This window comes from Copidosoma floridanum, unplaced genomic scaffold (genome assembly GCF_036245765.1).
Source record: "Copidosoma floridanum isolate Cflo_tuat_1 unplaced genomic scaffold, Cflo_Japanese_pri ptg000007l, whole genome shotgun sequence".
NCBI classification, from domain to species: domain Eukaryota; kingdom Metazoa; phylum Arthropoda; class Insecta; order Hymenoptera; family Encyrtidae; genus Copidosoma; species Copidosoma floridanum.
Genome location: NW_028321884.1, coordinates 2,685,989 through 2,704,719, shown reverse-complemented (window position 1 = coordinate 2,704,719; position 18,731 = coordinate 2,685,989). Strand labels below are relative to the sequence as shown.

The window sequence follows — 18,731 nt, the reverse complement described above, 5'->3', positions numbered from 1 at the left end:
TTTATCGCGAGGTAGGGTGGGGCAGGCGGGGATGTATTACTCTTCCAAGCTGGGTAATGGAGAGGGCGAGAGATCCGGGGACAGAGAGGAGGCTCGTTTGGGAGCCCGTGCGCACGACGTGCATGATAATTAGGATGCAGGGTGGACCCTGATTTCGAGGGGGGGGGGCGCATTGCGCGCGAGTAACCCCGTTAAATCAAAAGCTCGCAGTTGGGCCGAGAAGGAAGGAAGGAAGGATCCTACATGCTAATGGCGGCGACGTTTTTGAGCTGCCCCCACCCTCCAGGAAAATGGCCAGCGATTCATCCGAGACCCTGTCCGCCCAGTGCTTGTCCCCCGACTTACCTTCTTTACTTTCCTCTGCCAAAAGCGTGGGCTATATCCTACGCACGGGAGGAGCCATTGGCACCCTGTGCCCAGCGTATACATATATACGTGTGGTAGTTTTCCCCCTTTTTTATTTTAACGCGCAAAAGTTAGCCCGCAAATGAGAGCAATGTGGGAGCTTTCGCTGTTTTTTTTTTTTTTGTTTTTTTTTCTTCAGCCTTGCCGAGTGAGGGAAAAAGCTGGACGCGAGCCAGTCGTCGCGGGAGACGGTTCGGCCCTTTTCTACCTCCTTCCTCCCTTCTGTCCTTTTCTCTCTCTCTCTCTCTCTATGTGTATATATAATACGCATCGCAGCGGGCAATAAGGTATCTCTGCGATATTGCGCTCGAGAGCTGCCGCTGGTACTCTCTGATGTGTTTTTATTAATGGCGCTTTCCTCTTTTTAACGGCGCTTTTTGCCAGCCGTCTTTCCTGCACCAGCAGCTGCACGCTGGATGTACGTGCGTTATACATATACGTACGGTCTGAAGAAAAAGCGAAGCTTTCCTTAGCGCACAAATACACGTAAGAAGGAGAGAGTATATTTTATATATATATATGTTTTCAGGACCGCGTTTTGACGTTGCTCTCCCTCCATACACACACACACACACATATATATATATATAATACACATACTGAGCGGGCGAGGGGGACAAAAAGAATTTTGACATAAATCCAGTTTATACGACGTAGATTTGAAATAAAAGCTCGATGCCACGCCGACGGTGCTTTTACTCCGAATCTACGACCAAACGATTGTTATGGCTGTGTTTCCACGCCCTCCTCCTCGCTCCTTTCTTTTTTTATCAATATATATATATATTTTTTTTTCCCCTCAAAGTCGAATACACTGTTGTCGCGCGAATAGGTATTGTTTGCGTCTTCGATCGAAGTGTGTCACGTACACGAGGTCCCATTGTCGCGCAGACAGGGCGAATTGCGTCACTCGAACGAAACGCTCGCCAATTGAGATGTTTGCGCGACAACGAGATTAAGAGAACCGAGCCTTGCATTGTTACACGGTGAATCAGATTTTGTTCCCCGTTGCATGTACATATACGTACTTATTCTCACTATGGATAGCTAAAGTACAGACGAAAGCACCATCACGGCCCTTTTCTCGCTCAAAACGCGCCAACGGGTGGTGGGGAGGGGAAGTAGTACAGAGAGCCGATCGTTACGAGAGTTTACGCGAGCGCATCCCCTTCGATTTCAACTCTCTCGTCAGCTATTACGCCCCCGAGCGAGCGAGTGGTTTTTTTTTTTTTTTTTTCCTTCTTCTTTCCCTCCTCCTCTTCCTTCTCCGAGTGCAGCAGAGAGAGCTTTTTATCTCTCTCAGTGTCTGTCTTGAGCCTCAGTCTCGCGCGAAATTGAATTTACGTCCGATCGGTGAAAAGGGGAGAATGTAAAGTTAAGAGTTCGGTGGAAACACAAAAGTTTCCAGCAAAGGAGGCTGGGCGATGGGCTTGTATATACAGAGCAAGTAAAACCCTCTCACCCCAACCCCCTATATACCTCCTTTCGCGTGCAGTAGACATAATGAGCAGTCTTTGAGGGGATGTATATATATATATATGTATAAGGGAGAGAAGAGCGAAAAGTGGGAGATCAGAGGGTCGTCGAATGGTGTAAATTCGCTTGGGAGGGATGATCGTTCAAACGAGAGCTAGCTGCGGCTCTCTGCTCTCGGGCAAACGAGATTTAAGGGATTCGAGCCAAAAGGGCTTTGGCGAGACTCTCTCTCTCTCTCTCTCCTCTGGGTACACACGACTTGCATTATCCGTCGTCGCTGCTGGGGGGGGGGAGGGAGACACGAGCTGGTACACCCAACTGCGAGACACACTCCCTGCCTGCATGGGTATACAGTATCAAAGTTGCATCTAGCCGTTGGAGAGGAGTTTGGCGTACACACGCGCGCTCGGAGGGTCACGGGGTGTACACTTACCCTCATATATATGCGACAAGGAGGTATATCCCGACGTCGTGCTGATATCGCGAGCCACAGCCACAAGTCAAACTGTCTCGAGAAAGAAAAAAAAAAAAAAAAAAAAAAAAAAGAAAAAAAAAGACGGACTTTTTGGATCCATCCGGATTCCCAATTTATTATAAACCGGGGGAAAAAGAAATAACAGGTGGACGGAGCGATATCAAAGAGCCAATCGGAGTCGATTCCCGTTTCCCTATACTCTCTTGGACGACCCATTGTATGTACGCGTACACCCCCAGGGGCCAAAAAAATGGTCGAGCGGCCTTATCTCTCCTCTGCCGATGGCGGACCCGAGAAACGTATAAGGCCACGCGGAAATCATCAGATAGGCGATGCGGGGACCAAACGAAGCCAGCCTGCAGTTTCTATACTTTGGGGGGGGGGGGCACGCGGGAAACAGACGGAATCGAAAAAGGGAGATCGTACAACCCACGGCTGGATGTATCCGTCGCTGGACGACTGCCAGCAGTGGCACTACGCCACTTACCGGCGTTACACGCCCGCAGTATATATACTTACTCACTCGAGACTCTTTTAACGTGTTTCTTATCCATACACCTCGTCAGACTTGATTCTTCTTCCACTTGGTATTTTTTTGTTTTTGTTTTTTCCCCCTCTTTCCCTCTTATTTTCGAGACCACACAGAGTAAGCTCTTTCACCGCCGTCGATTTGCAAGAGTTGGCATCAGCGTGCAAACGAGCTGTAATTATCGGACGGTTAATTGAAGCACCACAGCAGCGCCGTCGCTTTGACCGGGGCCAGAGGAAGGGAGTCGGAGTTGCAAAGAAAAACAAACTTACGATAATTCCGGCCGACGCTTTTATGTCTCGTCCTCCTCCTCTGATTTGCATCTCTCGCGACGAGAATAAGATAGTCGGGAGGGCTCCGTCTCGCCTCTCTGCTGTATACCCGTACCCAAGTTGGTAGTGGAATACATTTTACATGGGGCCGAGGAGGAGCGACGATCAATTATTTATCCGCGGGAGTCAGGTAGGGTCGCTTCTGTTGCTCAACCGGCATTGTTCCCAAATCGTCGCCTTTTTCTTCTTCCAACTCCATTATTTCATTTTCGCCGTTCACGGTTTTACCGCTGCAAACGCACTCCCTCTCGAGTTTTCTCGTGTCTTCTTATCGCCGAGGTCGAATTTTTTTGCTGTTTTTTTTTTTTTTTTTTAACATCCATCTCTTATGTACGTTTGTTTGTCTTTTTTTTCCTCTCTCAAGTCCAAGGGTCGTATATTTGCATTCTCTCGTGTGTATGCACGGAAGGGGCTGCACAGCGTGGGCATTCATTAAGAAGCCGGGAGGCGAAATTGATGCTCTCGTTAACAGAAATCCAATTTACTGCCTCCGCCCTCGTCTCTTATTGCTCTCGCGAGTGAGAGAGCACGCGTTTATTGAGCGAGGCACTAACTAATATTAATGCACCGACTTTGTAATTACAGCTTTTTGTTGTCCCTCACCTCCCCCTTCATTACTTTCTTCTTCTTTTACTGCGCCTCCATCGAATTTACATGCCAAAGTTGCGCGCATTCCATCCCTTTCTACATTGCAACGAAACGCGTGTTCGGAACCAACCAACACTTGCGTCTGATAAATTAAAAATCTCGTAACATATAGATCGTCGTTGTAACGATAAGGGAAGATCTTTTGGAGAAAACGAGGTGCAGTAGACTTCCAATTGAGGTGGATGGGAAAAAACCAGCTCGTAAGCGCTATGGAGAAAGGTAGAAAGAATAAGTTTTCCCTCTCTGTTTCGAATGGCTTTTTTCACCCTCCCTTTCTCGCAGCATCCACCCGACAGAGGAGGAGAAAGGGTCCAAGGATCTCGATTTAACGAAGCCTTGGTGGAGGGGAGAAACTTGGCCCTGAAGCGTCCAGCGGTGGAGGCATATCAGGCGCCGAGCCAAGCAGCGTAACGAAACTAATTTTCGAAAATCACTCACTTTCGCCCCTTTACTTCTTCTTGTTTTCTACATCACTTGTATATATACTCCCGCGTGAAATTCGTTTTCCAGGGCGACTAGAGGATCGTGTTCCCTGCACCCTTTTTTCCCTTCGTTACACTCAAAGCCAAGTTTTCTCGGCGATACGTTGCTCTCGTTACAACTTTTTATGTACGAGTACCTCTTCTTCGATGGGTCGCACGCCTCGAGCTAGATTCGCTTATCGCTGCGCTCGAGAATACAACCTTGCAGTGGGGGGAGCGTATTTGCACGCGTCTGTTCCCTTTGGCGCGAGATAAGAACTTTTTCACGACGCCGTGGTGCGTTCCCCTGAAAATCATAAGCGCCACTCGGAATGACAAAAGTTCCTCCACCCCGTTAGCTCGGGTAACTCAAGGGGGACGATAAACCTCTCGTTCTCCCCCGGAATTGAGCAGAGCGCGTCATCGAGATCTCTCCTCCCTAATCGAGTGGCGCTCGACTTTTCCATTCTGAGCGTGATTCCTCCGGAGCCCTTGATAAATCAGCTCTACCTCGAGGCGCGAGTGCTCTTTTACCTGCAGTCGGTACAGAAGAACACGGGGGAGCACGGTGGGAGTGGGTTATGGTTAATTAGAGGATACACCGGATACTGATTAAACATTCTTTCTCTTAGCCCGCGATTCAGTGAAATACTTGAGAGTCGCGACGAAGAAAGCTCAAAGTGCAAAGAACGAAGCTAAAATTAATCTCGAGTGTATATTATATATAAGGTGCCGCAGAAAGGAGTAGGGCCTCTTATCGTGAAAGGGAGCCGTAAATTCAATTAGGAGCGGAAATGAAAGAATGCCCCCCCCCTCCCAGCCGTGGGGGTCCTCTTCTCGGCTCTGCTGCTCTTTGGTCGCCAACTAATTTTTTAGCGTCGCCGGCCCTTCGTCTTCTTCTCCTTTTGGCTCGGTTATATGAAAGCTCAGCAGAGCCCACCTCCTTTGTTAGAGCGCGGCCTGTTAATAATCGTTTCGGAGGGTAGATTAAGTTCCGGTATACCTCCCCCAGGGGATACACGGCCCAAAGGAAGCAAGACGAAGAAGGGCGCGCGCGATTAAAATTAACGTTTCGTCCGCTGGATTACCGCTTCGTTTGCAAATTCGAAGATTTATAGGTGGGGGGTTTGGGGGGCGTGCTCTCTTTCGGCTGGTTTTTTTGTTTCAAATTTTCCCGCTCTCTCAAAGTGCTGCTCGTTTTTTAAGGAGCCAATTACACGCGAGCTACGTTATTCTCGCGCAATTTTCATTTGATTTCCGTGAGGCTGGAAAAAGTACTTATACTATCCGTTGGGGAAGGGCGCGAATCACATCCCTACACAATATAGAGGGGGGGTATGAGCATTGTAATCGATTCCCGGTGCTTTTCAATTCCCTAATCGAATAATTACGCTATCCTCCTCATCCCCCCGACGACGATGTCTAGACAGGACTCTCGCGCTCTGCCTCTCCTTTTTTCGTCCTCCCTTTTTCTACTCTCCCTCATATTCGTGTTCTGCGGCTGGGGGATTAAGTTATTGTGGGAAAAAAAATCCAATTTTCGCGGGTTTGGCTTCTTCCATGTAGCGACCTCGACCCCCCCCCCCTTCGTCTCTCGACGCAACTCGAACGCGAAATTACAAGGTCGGGCCGCAGCGGTACAGCGGCGATGGTGGCGGTGTGCTAAATCATGCAGACACTGAATAATCCCATAGTGAAACTCGGAACAGGGGGATGGGAGGAGGCAGGGGGGGAAGAGGTTAGGGGCGTACCGATGCAAAATGAAATTCGAGAGCATCGGAACGGGTAACCGTGTACACACACGGAGAGGCTTTGATAGGTAAGGCTTGCGAAAAAGAAAGTGGGTTTCAGCGCGCGTGTATAGGTGCATACTCGAAACTGATGCTCCGACCGCGTTTAGCCCCCCTGCCTCGATTATCCGCGATTAATTATTGTGCGTTGCACTGCGTGGCAATCCGATAAATTTACACCGTTGGGGGGCTCGGATGACTGAAAGGAACATTGGATTTCGGGCTATCGTGTGTGTGTCTATCGAACGTGCGTAATCGCTTGGACGAGCCTGGCGTGCAACGTCGAGGGATTAATTTCTCCTAGTGCAGTTTTTCGAGCGTGCACATACAGATACAGTATTTCACAACACAAGAATACGAGAATTCACGTACGATACTCGATACTTGTTGTATGGGAATTCCAGTTTAATTATTTCTTTTAAAAATTCAACTTGAGCATTTTTTTACACGAAAACTTGTATTATGTTCTGTACAAGGTCCAGTTGTGCTCTGTCTTTGTACCACGACTATGTATATTTAACCACTGCATCCTCCCAGTTCACAAATAAAGACCATTTATTCATCCGTTCATTCACGAGTACGGGGGTTAAAAATAATTTCGAATTCCACGTTTTATTCTCTCGCCACGAAATAAGATTCTCCTCAGCTAAATATACGCTTGCACAATGGCGAGGTATGAGCCAAAAAACGGCGTCAGTTGGTTTTTTTTCTTTTATCAACACACGTGGTTTCTCGGTGTATATATATATGTGTGCGAGAAAAGGAAAAAAAGCTCGGCGAGAGGCACCGGGGCTTAATTTTAGAAGTAAAAGTGGAAGGTCGTCGTCGCTGGTGCTAGTCGCCGCAAAATAACAAATCCCAGCCACGTCCTCCTTGCATACATGTACACAGAGGGAGGGCGAAACTACAACCCCACACGCACACGTGAAGCAGCTTCTCCGAGTTTCTCTCGGACCCAAAAGAACGGCAAAGGCGGGGGACGAGATAAAAAAGCTCTCGGCGTCGTAGCTCCCCTCCTTTTTTTTTTTTTTCTCCTTCTCCCATTTCTCCCGGGAGAAGAAGGGACGTCTAGTGTAGGGTGGCCGCTTTGGAATTAAATTTCACTCCTCCGCAATGCGCGTGGATATAGCGCGCCGGGACTTTGGTCGATAACGAAAGCTGACGTAACCCGAGATAACGCTACCCTTCGACCTCGGACGGACATCGAGACCTCACGCACCCGCCTCGCGATCTTGCCTCGTGCTTTTCTTCCCGTATCGTCTCGAGCCTTTGCACCCCCCGAGCTGTAATTGCGCCGCGGAAAAAATTCAGAATCGAATTTCGCTCCTGCAGAGATATCGGCCCGTCCTCTTGGAAAGTTTTTCCATCTCCAAATTTAAATTGCACGTCTTTTTCCCGGGTTACTCCTCGACTTCTTCCATCACGTATATTTTCACCGCGAAAACTTGGTTGCGATAATCATTCAAATGCAAAAAAAAGAAAAAAAAAAAAAAAAAAAAAAACCCGCGCAAGGAGACGGGTAGAGTGAAACAACAACGCAGGTATACAGGGTCAAGCTGAGCGGTCATCCGAGCGTATATATACATATAAGCGATGCAGTATCGAGTCGAGTTTAGTTTGATAAGCGTTCACCCATCGGCGAATTTCACCCTTGACTCGCCGTGCACGTGTATAGGTGTACACTGCTTATATGCATAGCACATCAAGGAGAGCCTTTGAAGTGCCCGTAGTAAAGTTACGGAGGCGCACACCTCGTTGGTGTACCCCCGCTTATAATGTACAGGTATATATATATATGTATATATCCAAGCGAACCCAGTTATCCTCTTGGCGGTGTATACGTGTATGGGTGGGCCACCAAGTTTACCGATATACCTCCTTCCACGGCTCCCCTTTGGAAACAGCATCTGCAAGGCCCCATGCACGTATACACGCACACAGGATGGGTACATCATTCCTCCGACGTTGAAGGGAGGAAAGATCCATTACGCTGATATCGGACCAACATCGGCTATATATGCACCCTCACCACCTATAACGCTCGAACAGATCCCTGTGCATGCATACACACATACGTATACGTGTAATATTATATAGTGTAACGTACAACGCTTGCTTGGCACTATTGTGCGCGTATACACGGAGCAGAAACAGGAGCCCCTGTTTAAGCAAGCTGCCATCGCGATAAGGGCGCTCCCCACCCTATACCCCCCAACTGGAACAAACGCTGTGCAATTTAATATTGCAGGGGCATGTACGAGCGCTACAGTTGGCGCTTCACTTTCTCCAGCTGGCGTTGATTACACGCCATTGTCGCTTTGGGGAGAGGCCGACGGTCTTTCCGTATACATACACTTACCGACTCTCTCGAGAGCGAGGCGCATATTATACATGTATACCGGGGCAACAACAATAAAATTGCACGCGCTTACACGAATAAACCTCATCGTGGCAATTGTGCAGCTCTTGTGCATATGGGTCATCAGTAGCCCTTTTCATTTGGAAATCTCATTTGGAGGGTGATACGAAAGAAAAACTTGTGGACCAAAGTTAATTGTCATTGTTTCCAACTGTGCAATTACTCGGGTGTACTTTTGACGGACCGATAAGTTGCGAGCCCGTCCTGATGAATCTCGGCTCGTATCTCCGGCGGCAACGAAGCGAACGGAAAGTACCACCCGATACCTCGTAGAGGGCATACATGGGCACATCCATCTCGCGCGTCGAAACGAGAGCCGCGCCCGTAAACACGCGCATACCGGCCGTGTCGTCCAGCTATACCCATACCTCGGACCGCAATGTGCAGAACGTATACGCGTGTCGTACATCAAGGTGTCCGCCCGGATGGAAGAGGAAGCACACCACCTCCGTATCCTCCAGCCACGGGCGACCCTCCATCTATTAATTCCCTCTGTACCTTCCACCCCCCCCCCACCACCGGGTCGAGTGGCTTCGTTACGGTTCGTTGAGTACACCCAACAGGAGGCCTCCGGGATTCCGATCTCCGTGCATGTGTGCGCGAATATACGCCAGTCCTCCCCCCCTTGGACCGTCCGAGTTCGGATCTGCTTAAGATGATTCTTCGACTTGTTCTCCCGTTTCATTTCAAGGATACTCGAGCTTAAACACACGCCCTTTCATCCACTGCATGGACTTTGATCCTTTTTGCTATTTGCCTCCTCATATAATAAATTCAATTCTCTGCTCGGACGCCTGCGTTATTTTTTGGGACAGGGAGTGTAACGAACGAAAATTATCATTGCTTGATCATGTCTTCTTGGCTGCGTGTATAGTATATTCCTCCACTGATGTTCTCCCTTGCACCTGAATACAATCCGGTAAAATCTGCCGATCCAAGCGTGGGCACAACCATCGCCGTTCGCTGGTAAATAACACGGTCATGCCCAAAGTCGTTTGCACCCCGCGAAGGACTTATATTTTCTCTACTTCCGTCAGACCCTTAACCGCTACTTCTCGTCCTCACTTTTATCCCCCGCTCCGCGATATACACATATATAACTCCCGAAAGCTGAATAATTAACTTCCGCCGAGTTGGGAAACAACAACAACAACATCCTCCAAGAGCACCGGTATATGTACAAGGGGCCAGGTATATAAAAGCTTCGGGGAACAAACTGCGTGGTACGTTGTACTGTAATTGCATCGTTATCCGAGGAAACAGTCGACTCCATGAATAACGAACCAAGCGATTCGCTAAATTTTACGCGAAGAATCCCTGCAGCGGCGCCCCGAAGAGCACTCGAAACTTTGCCCGACACTCCCTCCCCCTCGTTTATCCGTACATCCGCGAGAGCGGCTAGACGCCATGTACACCCTTGCGCGGGGGTTGGTTTGTATATATATATACCGCACTTCTTAAAAACGAGTGCGCACCATCAGCGACACTGTGTACACGAGATTATAAGAGGAGGAGGAATAAAAGCGTCTATGAATATTGCGGCGGGGTATACCCACTATAATTCCAATTTGCAAGACGAGAAGGAGTACAGTGGCAGTAGGTACACGTCGCGGTCGGCAGATCTTGCTAAAGCGATTGTTCCACTTTGGACCCTCCACCGAGAGAGAGAGAGAGAGGACGTAATTGCGTGCCTGCTACCATTGTCGGGTCGTTGTAAGCCCCCGACAGGGTCAAGTGGACGTAGTAATATACGTATGTATCGGACTGTGTATACGTACATGTACCGCAGATGAGATATGGGAGAGAAAGGGGCAGACGAGGAGGAGCAGTTACAACGATGTCTCCGAGGTCAATCAGTGTAACCAAAGAGGCTCGTTGCGTGCTTGGCTCCCGGAACAACAGCTGCCATTATAATGTATACACATTCATAAATGGGGGCCATTGAGAAATTCCTCGGGCACTTTGGCTTACGGAGCGAAGATACGCGTTGCTCATTGTGTATCCGATGCGACCTTCGGGGTCATGAATATATTAAAAGAAACGTCACCACGACAACACGAAAATAAAATATTTATACTGTATTGCAGGGATAGAAAGGAACAAAAAATCATACGAGAAGATCTGGGAAAAAGATCTCTTATCGAGTGTGCTGATCAAGAGTCCTACTCTTCCGGACCGGCCGTTCAATGTCCAGAAGACACGGTACATGCTATATATACGCGCTACAGAGGACTTTGCGTGTTCCAACCCTCTTCCCCCTTGGTATTCGGGTTTATGGCAGTCACGAAAAGGGGCTTGTAACAGCCGATGGCTTGTCTTGTATACATATACACCCCTACATATACGAGGGTAAATTAATTGATTAATTAATCACTCGATAAACACTTTTGGAATTGGTATAGCTATGGGGGTGGAATATGGAGAGGAAAGACCGCAGTTTTTCGTAATTTATATATATATATATATATATATATATATACTTGGACACTCTCAATGGCTGCCGAGAGATACAGCGACAAGTAAGTCCTTCCGCGCCACTTGACAAATGACCAATCAGCCATTACGGACAACCCCTCCGGTCCACTTGTTCGACTTCCACTCCCGCAACCCCTACTCACTCCCTGTAGTCCTACATATAATATATGTATGCTCCATCGAGAATCTTATTGCACCACAATCTTCGCACCCCTCCCCCCCCTCTCGCGTAATTGTATTTTCAACGACGCGTCGGCTCTTTGAATGAATACGGCTTTCCCCGTTTGAAACGTGTACAATATCTATATTGTACCGCTCCCTCGGCAAAAACACTTAACAACAACCCTACCGTGTTTTCCTCGGCACCAACAGCTACGGCTTGCAATGAATTTCCAGTTTTCTTATCAGCGAACACATAAGGATCCACGTTTCCTCCGACGGAGACGTAGCCATGGCGACCCCATACGTATAGATACATGTGGAGGGAAACGCGTGTGGCTGGCGTACGCGATTATAGTCGGGGACTAAAGCTTCCCTTAATTAACGCGGGCTTAAGCCATTCTCCTGGTACACGTTACACTCTTCCGCAGCGGGAGCTTTTGGCCCGCGTGTGTATGTATATATATGTACACCTACACAAAGCTTGCAACTTGTTACGCGGGGAGGGGGGGTGAAATCAAAGGGGCCCCGCGGGACGGAAAATCGCGAGTCAGCACGTGTACTTTGTTCGATGCTTGATGTATTAACATGTACCTACTTGTACACTCGCCCGTGGATGGATGAAAGTTTGAAGAGCTGAGAAAAAGGGGGTCGAGTCTGTCGTTTGGATATATATTTTTTTTTTTTTTTCCTACTCCGTTCGCGCGTGTCATTTCGGAGGCCAAAAGAGCGATAAATACAGGGGACGCCGAAAGAGCAGAGAGGATGAGAGGGTTCGCGCGACCGCACTTGATTGCAGAGATTTTGAGACCTCGAGTTGTAATTTTCCGCATTTATGAGCCCTCCTATACTCCTCGTCTCTCGTGGAGCTTTCAGAGTTCGAGAGTGCGCGCGCGTACGTGTATGCACATACAGGGTGTAGAAAGAGAGAGGGAGGCTGCAGACTACAATATCGACTCTGCTGCAGCGGCATATAGGCAGCATATATATTATATACATATGGGATGCTGTTACGTCCTACTCCGATTGTGTAGCTATTTGCATATGTAGTTCCGTGTGATGAACGGGAGTGGCGACCGAGTGCGAAGCTGCATTAAGGTAAATCTCTGCACGCGCGCGTGTGTGTGTGTGTGAGTGAAGAGAGAGAGAGAGAGGGCTAGCCAAAAGGGACTAAAAATTACGCCATTGTACAATCATGTCTAGATGATCCTGACTTTTATCTATAGTCTCTGGTCGTTTTACCTAGCAAAGAAATGGTACTGCAAGAGCTATGCGTGCCATTTGTATACATATTGTTTCATGGTCTGGTCTATATGAGAATCGTCTCAAGTTTATTGATGCAACCTCTCAAAGAGCCAATTTATTTTTCTCTGTGCTTTTCTTTTATTATTTTTTCAGTAACGTAAAATACTTTTCAATTGGAATGCATTCACCTGTTTTGTTTTGAACCGAAAGATAAGAAAATCAGTCACCCACGCGGGCCTTGTAAAACCAAAACCCCTGCCAAGGATTTCACGTACCCCACAGACTCATTTCCTCGTCTCATCAAGTATATACTCGCACACCCACGGAGTGTAGATGAACGGCAACATATATAGCCGATTGGCGTCGTCGGCGTTATCACATGGCTATAGCAGAGTAGCAGCTGCGCGAGATAAGAGAGAGAGAGAAGGAAGCCGACGGGCAAAACTCGAAAGTGAAAACGCGGCTTCGCACACGTGTAAGCTCATGCAGTATAGCGGAGCACACACAGGGGCGCTGACTTGTGGTTCTATAAACCGAAGCAGTTTATAGTTTCTTGCGGCCTGTCGGTGCAGCCTGTTTGGGTTAGTTTGGGGGGTGTATGGGATCGTCGAGGAGGGGGAGGTGGGTGCCGATGGAGCTGAAGGTGAGCCAGCACCCACGCACATGCGGGGAAGGAAGCCCCGTTTGGCGGAGCTACGGAGAAGATATTTAGCTTCTCTCTGCCTACACCCGATACTCGGCTTGGTATTGTTTTCCGCGTGATACCGGATACCTCTGCACACCCCACCGACGATTACATTTTTCAACACAATTTTTCATTTTCATTTTTTTCGCAATTCGCCTTCCATGAGCTTCCGTTGGCTTTCTATTGGTTAGTATAGCGTACTCCCAATCCACGACTCACGTGCGAGAAACAATGTATGGATTTTCATACAGCTGCGCAATAGCGCAAAGAAAACACGGTCATGGGACGATATTTTCCTTTCCGTGCACATGTGTGTGTGTGCGTGTGTATACCCACGTACGGTCACATTTCGGACGGATTACGGTGTATGATCTAGCGGTGCCAGCATCGGAGAAACGTCAGCGGTGCTAATGCGAAGTTAGAATCAACAAATTTCGAGTTTTAAGTACGAAGGTACACACATCTCGCCGGGGCACGATATTAAAGCAGGGTTTAGCTGTCTCTCTTGGCACTGGAGCTTTTCAAAGGGGAAAATGTGTACGGAAAGGGGAAAATCAACTCTGTGTTCGCCGGCTATACGTATATATGTACATTAGCCAGCAGTTTTGACCCGGAAGCTCGCTTTTACTGGGAATTATACTTACTGCTGTGTACTTCCCTCTCACCTGGAAAATGATGCTTTTTGTTTGCCCAGAGACGTCACTGCTGTTTCTGGCTGCAATTTTGGATAACCCAAAACTACCTACCTATTGTGCCTTTACTATTATTACCGAGACGTGCCGAATGTGGTCACGGTGAGCCTTTCGCCGTTTCCGAGTATTGCCTTTTTTTTTTCTTTCTTTCTTTTTCTTACATTTAGTTTTTTAGGGCTTACGTAAAGTAATTACTTGTTGCAGTTTTTGTGGAAAAAAAAGATGAATTTCGTGGATGGAATGTTCGCGTAGTACGTTATTTCGTGGAATAAAAAATGCTCATCGTTACGAACAATTCGTGAATTGACTCAAATTTTTTTTGGAAAAAAAAAAATACCGCCTTTCAAAAGTACACTTATACTGTTGCGCATTCAGTTCCGTAGGGTACAAAAACAATCTAAAAAAGTTATCGAGCGTAAATAGAAAATCTCAGGAGTATTTTACAGCTACGAAAACGTTGCTGCCCCTGCCACAAATCGAATGAGATCAAGTGCTCGATCAGTACCTGTGCTACCATAATGTCGACCTTTTGTTTATATCCCGTGTCATCGCAATACATTCTTGCTTCAAAATATACACGACCGAAATAATTTACCATAAAAACCATCCATAACGCGATTTCCTAAATAACACAACAATAGCCATACTACTCTCGCGGCGTACAGATAGCGGGTACAAAAGAAGATGCGTATCTCGGAATGGGCCGAGATTTCGTGAGCTCGTGAGATGCGCTCGGCCGATTCTCCGTGTTTATACACAATATATCCCCCAAGCGTTATTTATCAAAGCTAATACAGTGTTTTCGGGTTTGCTGCCTCGCTCTTCTCTGTAAGTACACATACACGTAAGAAGTATCCCTCGAGGCGTATGATTTATCGCTGCGAGTGCGGCACTCGAAAAAGCTTTCTCACGAGGGGAAAAGCTGTAACCACCTATATATATACGTATACACCACGCGAGATGACGTTATATACTTATTGTCAACTGGGGAAGGGAGGAGTTTCCTTTTATTTTTCGTCGGAAGAGAGATGCGTCGCGACAATGTCCGCAGCGGCGCGGAAATGAAAAACGCCGAGAGATAGCCGGACGAGGAAGCCCTCATAACGAAGATCGACGGCGCGCAGCCACGGATCCTCCCCTCGTTACGACTTCACCCCCTCGAATCACGGATCATCAGGGGAAAAGGAGGGAACAACATTTTTACAACTCTAACGAGCAGATCCTCGCGTCGAGTGGTCCTCTCTAGAGGGAAAAACATTGAGAGCGGAGGAGGAGGATGATAATAAGGCGAGTTATTCGATTCAACAAAAGCGAGGCTGCGCGCATTTCGCGTCCTCCTCGAAGAGGAATCGAGCGCCTTTGGTATCAGCTTTCGTGAGTTTACTTAATTGGCTGGCTCCACCAGCGCGCGCAAAAGAATATTATGGAGAAAAAGAACTTGGCTATCTTTCCTTTTTTTTTTTTCTTTTCCGTTAACCAGAAGCTGTGTGTACACCTGACGGACGGACGGGGCTCTCTCGCATAGAAATCAACCCCCGACTAGTTGGTCGATCAAAGAGAGAAAGATACGAGTTGTTTGCAGCGAGTGTTTCGTCGTTGGTCAAAGCAAAATTCATCAGGTAAACGTATCTCATCCGGTTGTGTATACGCAAATCAGAGAGAGGCTCTGTTTTGATACGATCGACCCCTCCGTTTGAGCTTTCGTGTGGATGTATCATATACGCAAACGCGTCGAATCATTTCATCGCGGGAATATATATAATATATTCCACTCCTCTCGAAGGAAAAACAAAATTTCAAGCCTTGTAAAGCGATATACCGCATATTTTGGATTCCCCGTTGTAGCCTTTTCCCCCACCCCCGGTAAATATATATACACACGTGTACGGATACCCACCCGCCATAACTCCGCGATAACAAAAGCCTCGGTTTGGCGCTTCGGCGGTCAGCAACGGGAGAGGCTGTGCGTCGGGGAGGAAAAAAAAATAGAAAGAATAACGCAGTGTGGTTGCCAATGAAAAAAAAAAGAAAACGCCCGTGTACACTCTCTACGAGCGCGCGCTCCCTTTTTTTCCCTCCTACCCCCATTTTTTCAACGACTGTATCCGTACACCTTTACCGAGTTTCCATGCGAAAGCCGGAAAAATTTTCGCAACTTGTGTTTTCATTCGCCCGGGCCGATACACTGCGCGCACACCCCCGCACACCCCTCCTCCTATAGCTCGTACTGTATATGGCCGCCGAAAAATGTCGGTGGTATACGATAGAGCGAATTCAGCAGCACAGTGAATATATACAACGGGTCGAGGGCATTGTGCACGCTTGAATAATTGTTATGTAGATTCAATTGAAGCGTGAGCTACCGGTCCGACTGTGCGTGCACACGTCCACTCGCCGCACTCTGCCGGTGTCGCCATTTCCCCACTCTCGAGGGGGTGGCTCTATCTCCCTCTCGATTTGAGAGAGTGAGCCAGTGTGACAGAGATAACGCATTTAGTCCCGGGACGTGGGGGGGGGGAATATATTTTTTTTTGTTTCACTTCACTCGAGAAGAAGCGCCCGGTTTGATCGATCGCCGGTTCACTGGCTAATCGAAGGCGCCCCCAACCGAATACCAAATGAGCCGCGAATTTCGACGAGTTATCCCAGCTCGTGTATGCTTCGTTATCTGGCCCTCCTTTTTTGTGAAACCGGGTGGATCTGCATACCCAAGTACATATACATATACGCAGAGCCGCTTCGTTCGTCATCCTGAGTATAAACCCGAGGATAAATCAGAGACGAGGGGTGGGGGGCCCACGAATATCCAAGTACATCGACGCGTAGGTGTTTCCCGGGAAAGTAAGTACCGGAGCTAGGTGACGGAGAGGAAGGGAAGGACGGGTGCTCGCGGCCCGTGACTGCGCAATATCGCAAGCTCAAACTCCCGTGCCTCGATAGTCGCGAGCCCGATATATGTATGTATGGGGTGAGCGATAGAGCGACTGATGAGGAATGGAGAGGAGGCCAAGTTGGAGGGCCAGAGGATATCCCTCTCTCTTATCGGCTTCCTTCTTCTCCGTGGGCCCTGGCGGAGCAGCCGCGGCACCGAGTCTAGCCACGTTCGGCTTATCGCTCGGCTGCCGTATAGCTGCTTAGAACTTACGATCCGCCGTTAGCCAAGGGATGTACGTACACGCGCGTATATAAATGTGACCTCCTCCCCATTCCCGGGGGGGGGTCCCTCGGCAGGTATGTATAGGTACACAGAGAGTGTGATTAGGTGCGCGCGGGGAATCTCTCCGCGCTCGAATGTGTTAAATTTAATTACCCGAGTTACCTGGATTTCCGAACTCTCGCTTCATTTGAATATCACGCGCAGGGGGGGCCGCTTCGGCGTTATTGCCCTCCCCCCCCCTCCCTCATCCCCGGTGGGCTGTTCACTTTTGAATCGTAATTAGCTGCGTTTCAATCTCGCGCAGCTTGCGCGAGTTTGTCAAATCCATTCGTCCAAAAATATAGAAGAGGAGACTTTGGAATCTTGAAAAAAAAAAAAAAGAAAAGTTTCGGGGGTTGGTGGTGGTTTGTTTTCTCTTTGACTCGGCCAAGTACCGGCAAATTGCGGATAACGTTGGCTTGACAAGCTCTCCGTCTCGGTGGGACTTTTCTTTCTCCGTCGGGCCAAAGTTTTCGATGCAACTTTATCAAGGAGCTAAAAGCTCGTTCGTACACATAAACATCACGTACACGGCGTACACGAGCTGGGCGGCATCGGTTTGCGCCCGAGTGGGATCAAGTGCCCTCGCGTTATGGAAATTAGGCTGCGCTCAAAGAACTTTTTCTCCAAGGGGGGGGGGGGCTTTTAGTCTCGAGCCGCGTTAAATAGAGTCCCATTGGCTTTTGAAATACATTTTGGCCCAGCAACAGCGACGGTCCACCAAAGCCAAATTGACGTCCGTGTCAAGTGGATCCAATTAAAATACCGAAAGAGAAACTCGTGAAAGAGAAACTTGTTAAGAATATTTCTTCCCCCCCCCCCCTCTTCCTCTCTTTTCGTTCGGTTATACGTGTACATTTCTCGTAAACAACTTTGACTTTTGTACTTTGTGTATAAACCTGCGAAGACGTTTCGACCTTTGCCTGCAAGGATGATTTTGGTGCCTCCGGCACGTAACTACTTCGTGTTATACCCACAGACGAGAGATAACATTGTTCAGACAGTGCTATCATTATTATACTTGAAAGCCAGATGCTATCCCACAGAGTTTACACTTAACCATACGTGTGTCTATATATATATATAGCGTACTTGTAACGCTATAAACTCTCGCCGCAGTGCGAACTTTATAATATATATGTGTGTGTGTATGTGTGTACGTATACCCATCCGCAAACATTTAGCTAAGCTAACTGATGTGCTACGAACTAATTTACATTGTAATTGAACAATTGCAAAAAGTGTGTACGTCACAAACAAGTATATCGGCTGATCAAAATTGATCGACCATTTGAGGCACATTCAAGACTATATGTACATGGTAAATAACACGAGTTTAACGTATTGTGTTGCAGGTATGAAGCAGCACGGCTCGACGGAATCTCCGAAATCAAGTAAGTTGCGGGAAAATAGTTTTATTATGAAAATAGTTTGAGCTAAAGTATGCTCGTTGTTTATCCCCTGCACACACATTTGCCCCCATCCCCCATGTATATACATAGACACGCGAGCGCGCAAGTGCAACTAACGGAACTCGCACCCGAGGAGAAGTGTAATGATATCTCGACCTACATTGGCCCGCGCTAAGTGATGAATTTTCACTCGGAGCATCGATCATTCGGCTTCCCGACGTACTCTTCTCATCCTCCCGCATACTTACACATACATGCATTACCACTTAACTCGCACTCGAGCGATATTGTTTCTCAAGAATATCCGATCGATAGTTTCGAACAAACTGGCG

At 47.9% G+C, this 18,731-nt stretch overlaps 1 protein-coding gene across 1 annotated transcript in view; it reads left to right on the top strand.

The window, feature by feature from the left end:
- tei (irregular chiasm C-roughest protein teiresias) overlaps positions 1-18,731 on the top strand; it is a 158,279-nt gene that overhangs the window by 44,471 nt on the left and 95,077 nt on the right. Inside the window, exon 2 of the mRNA XM_089588712.1 lies at positions 18,343-18,381. Within this exon, the coding sequence (XP_089444838.1) occupies positions 18,343-18,381 (39 nt within the window). The remainder of the gene's footprint in view (positions 1-18,342; positions 18,382-18,731) is intronic.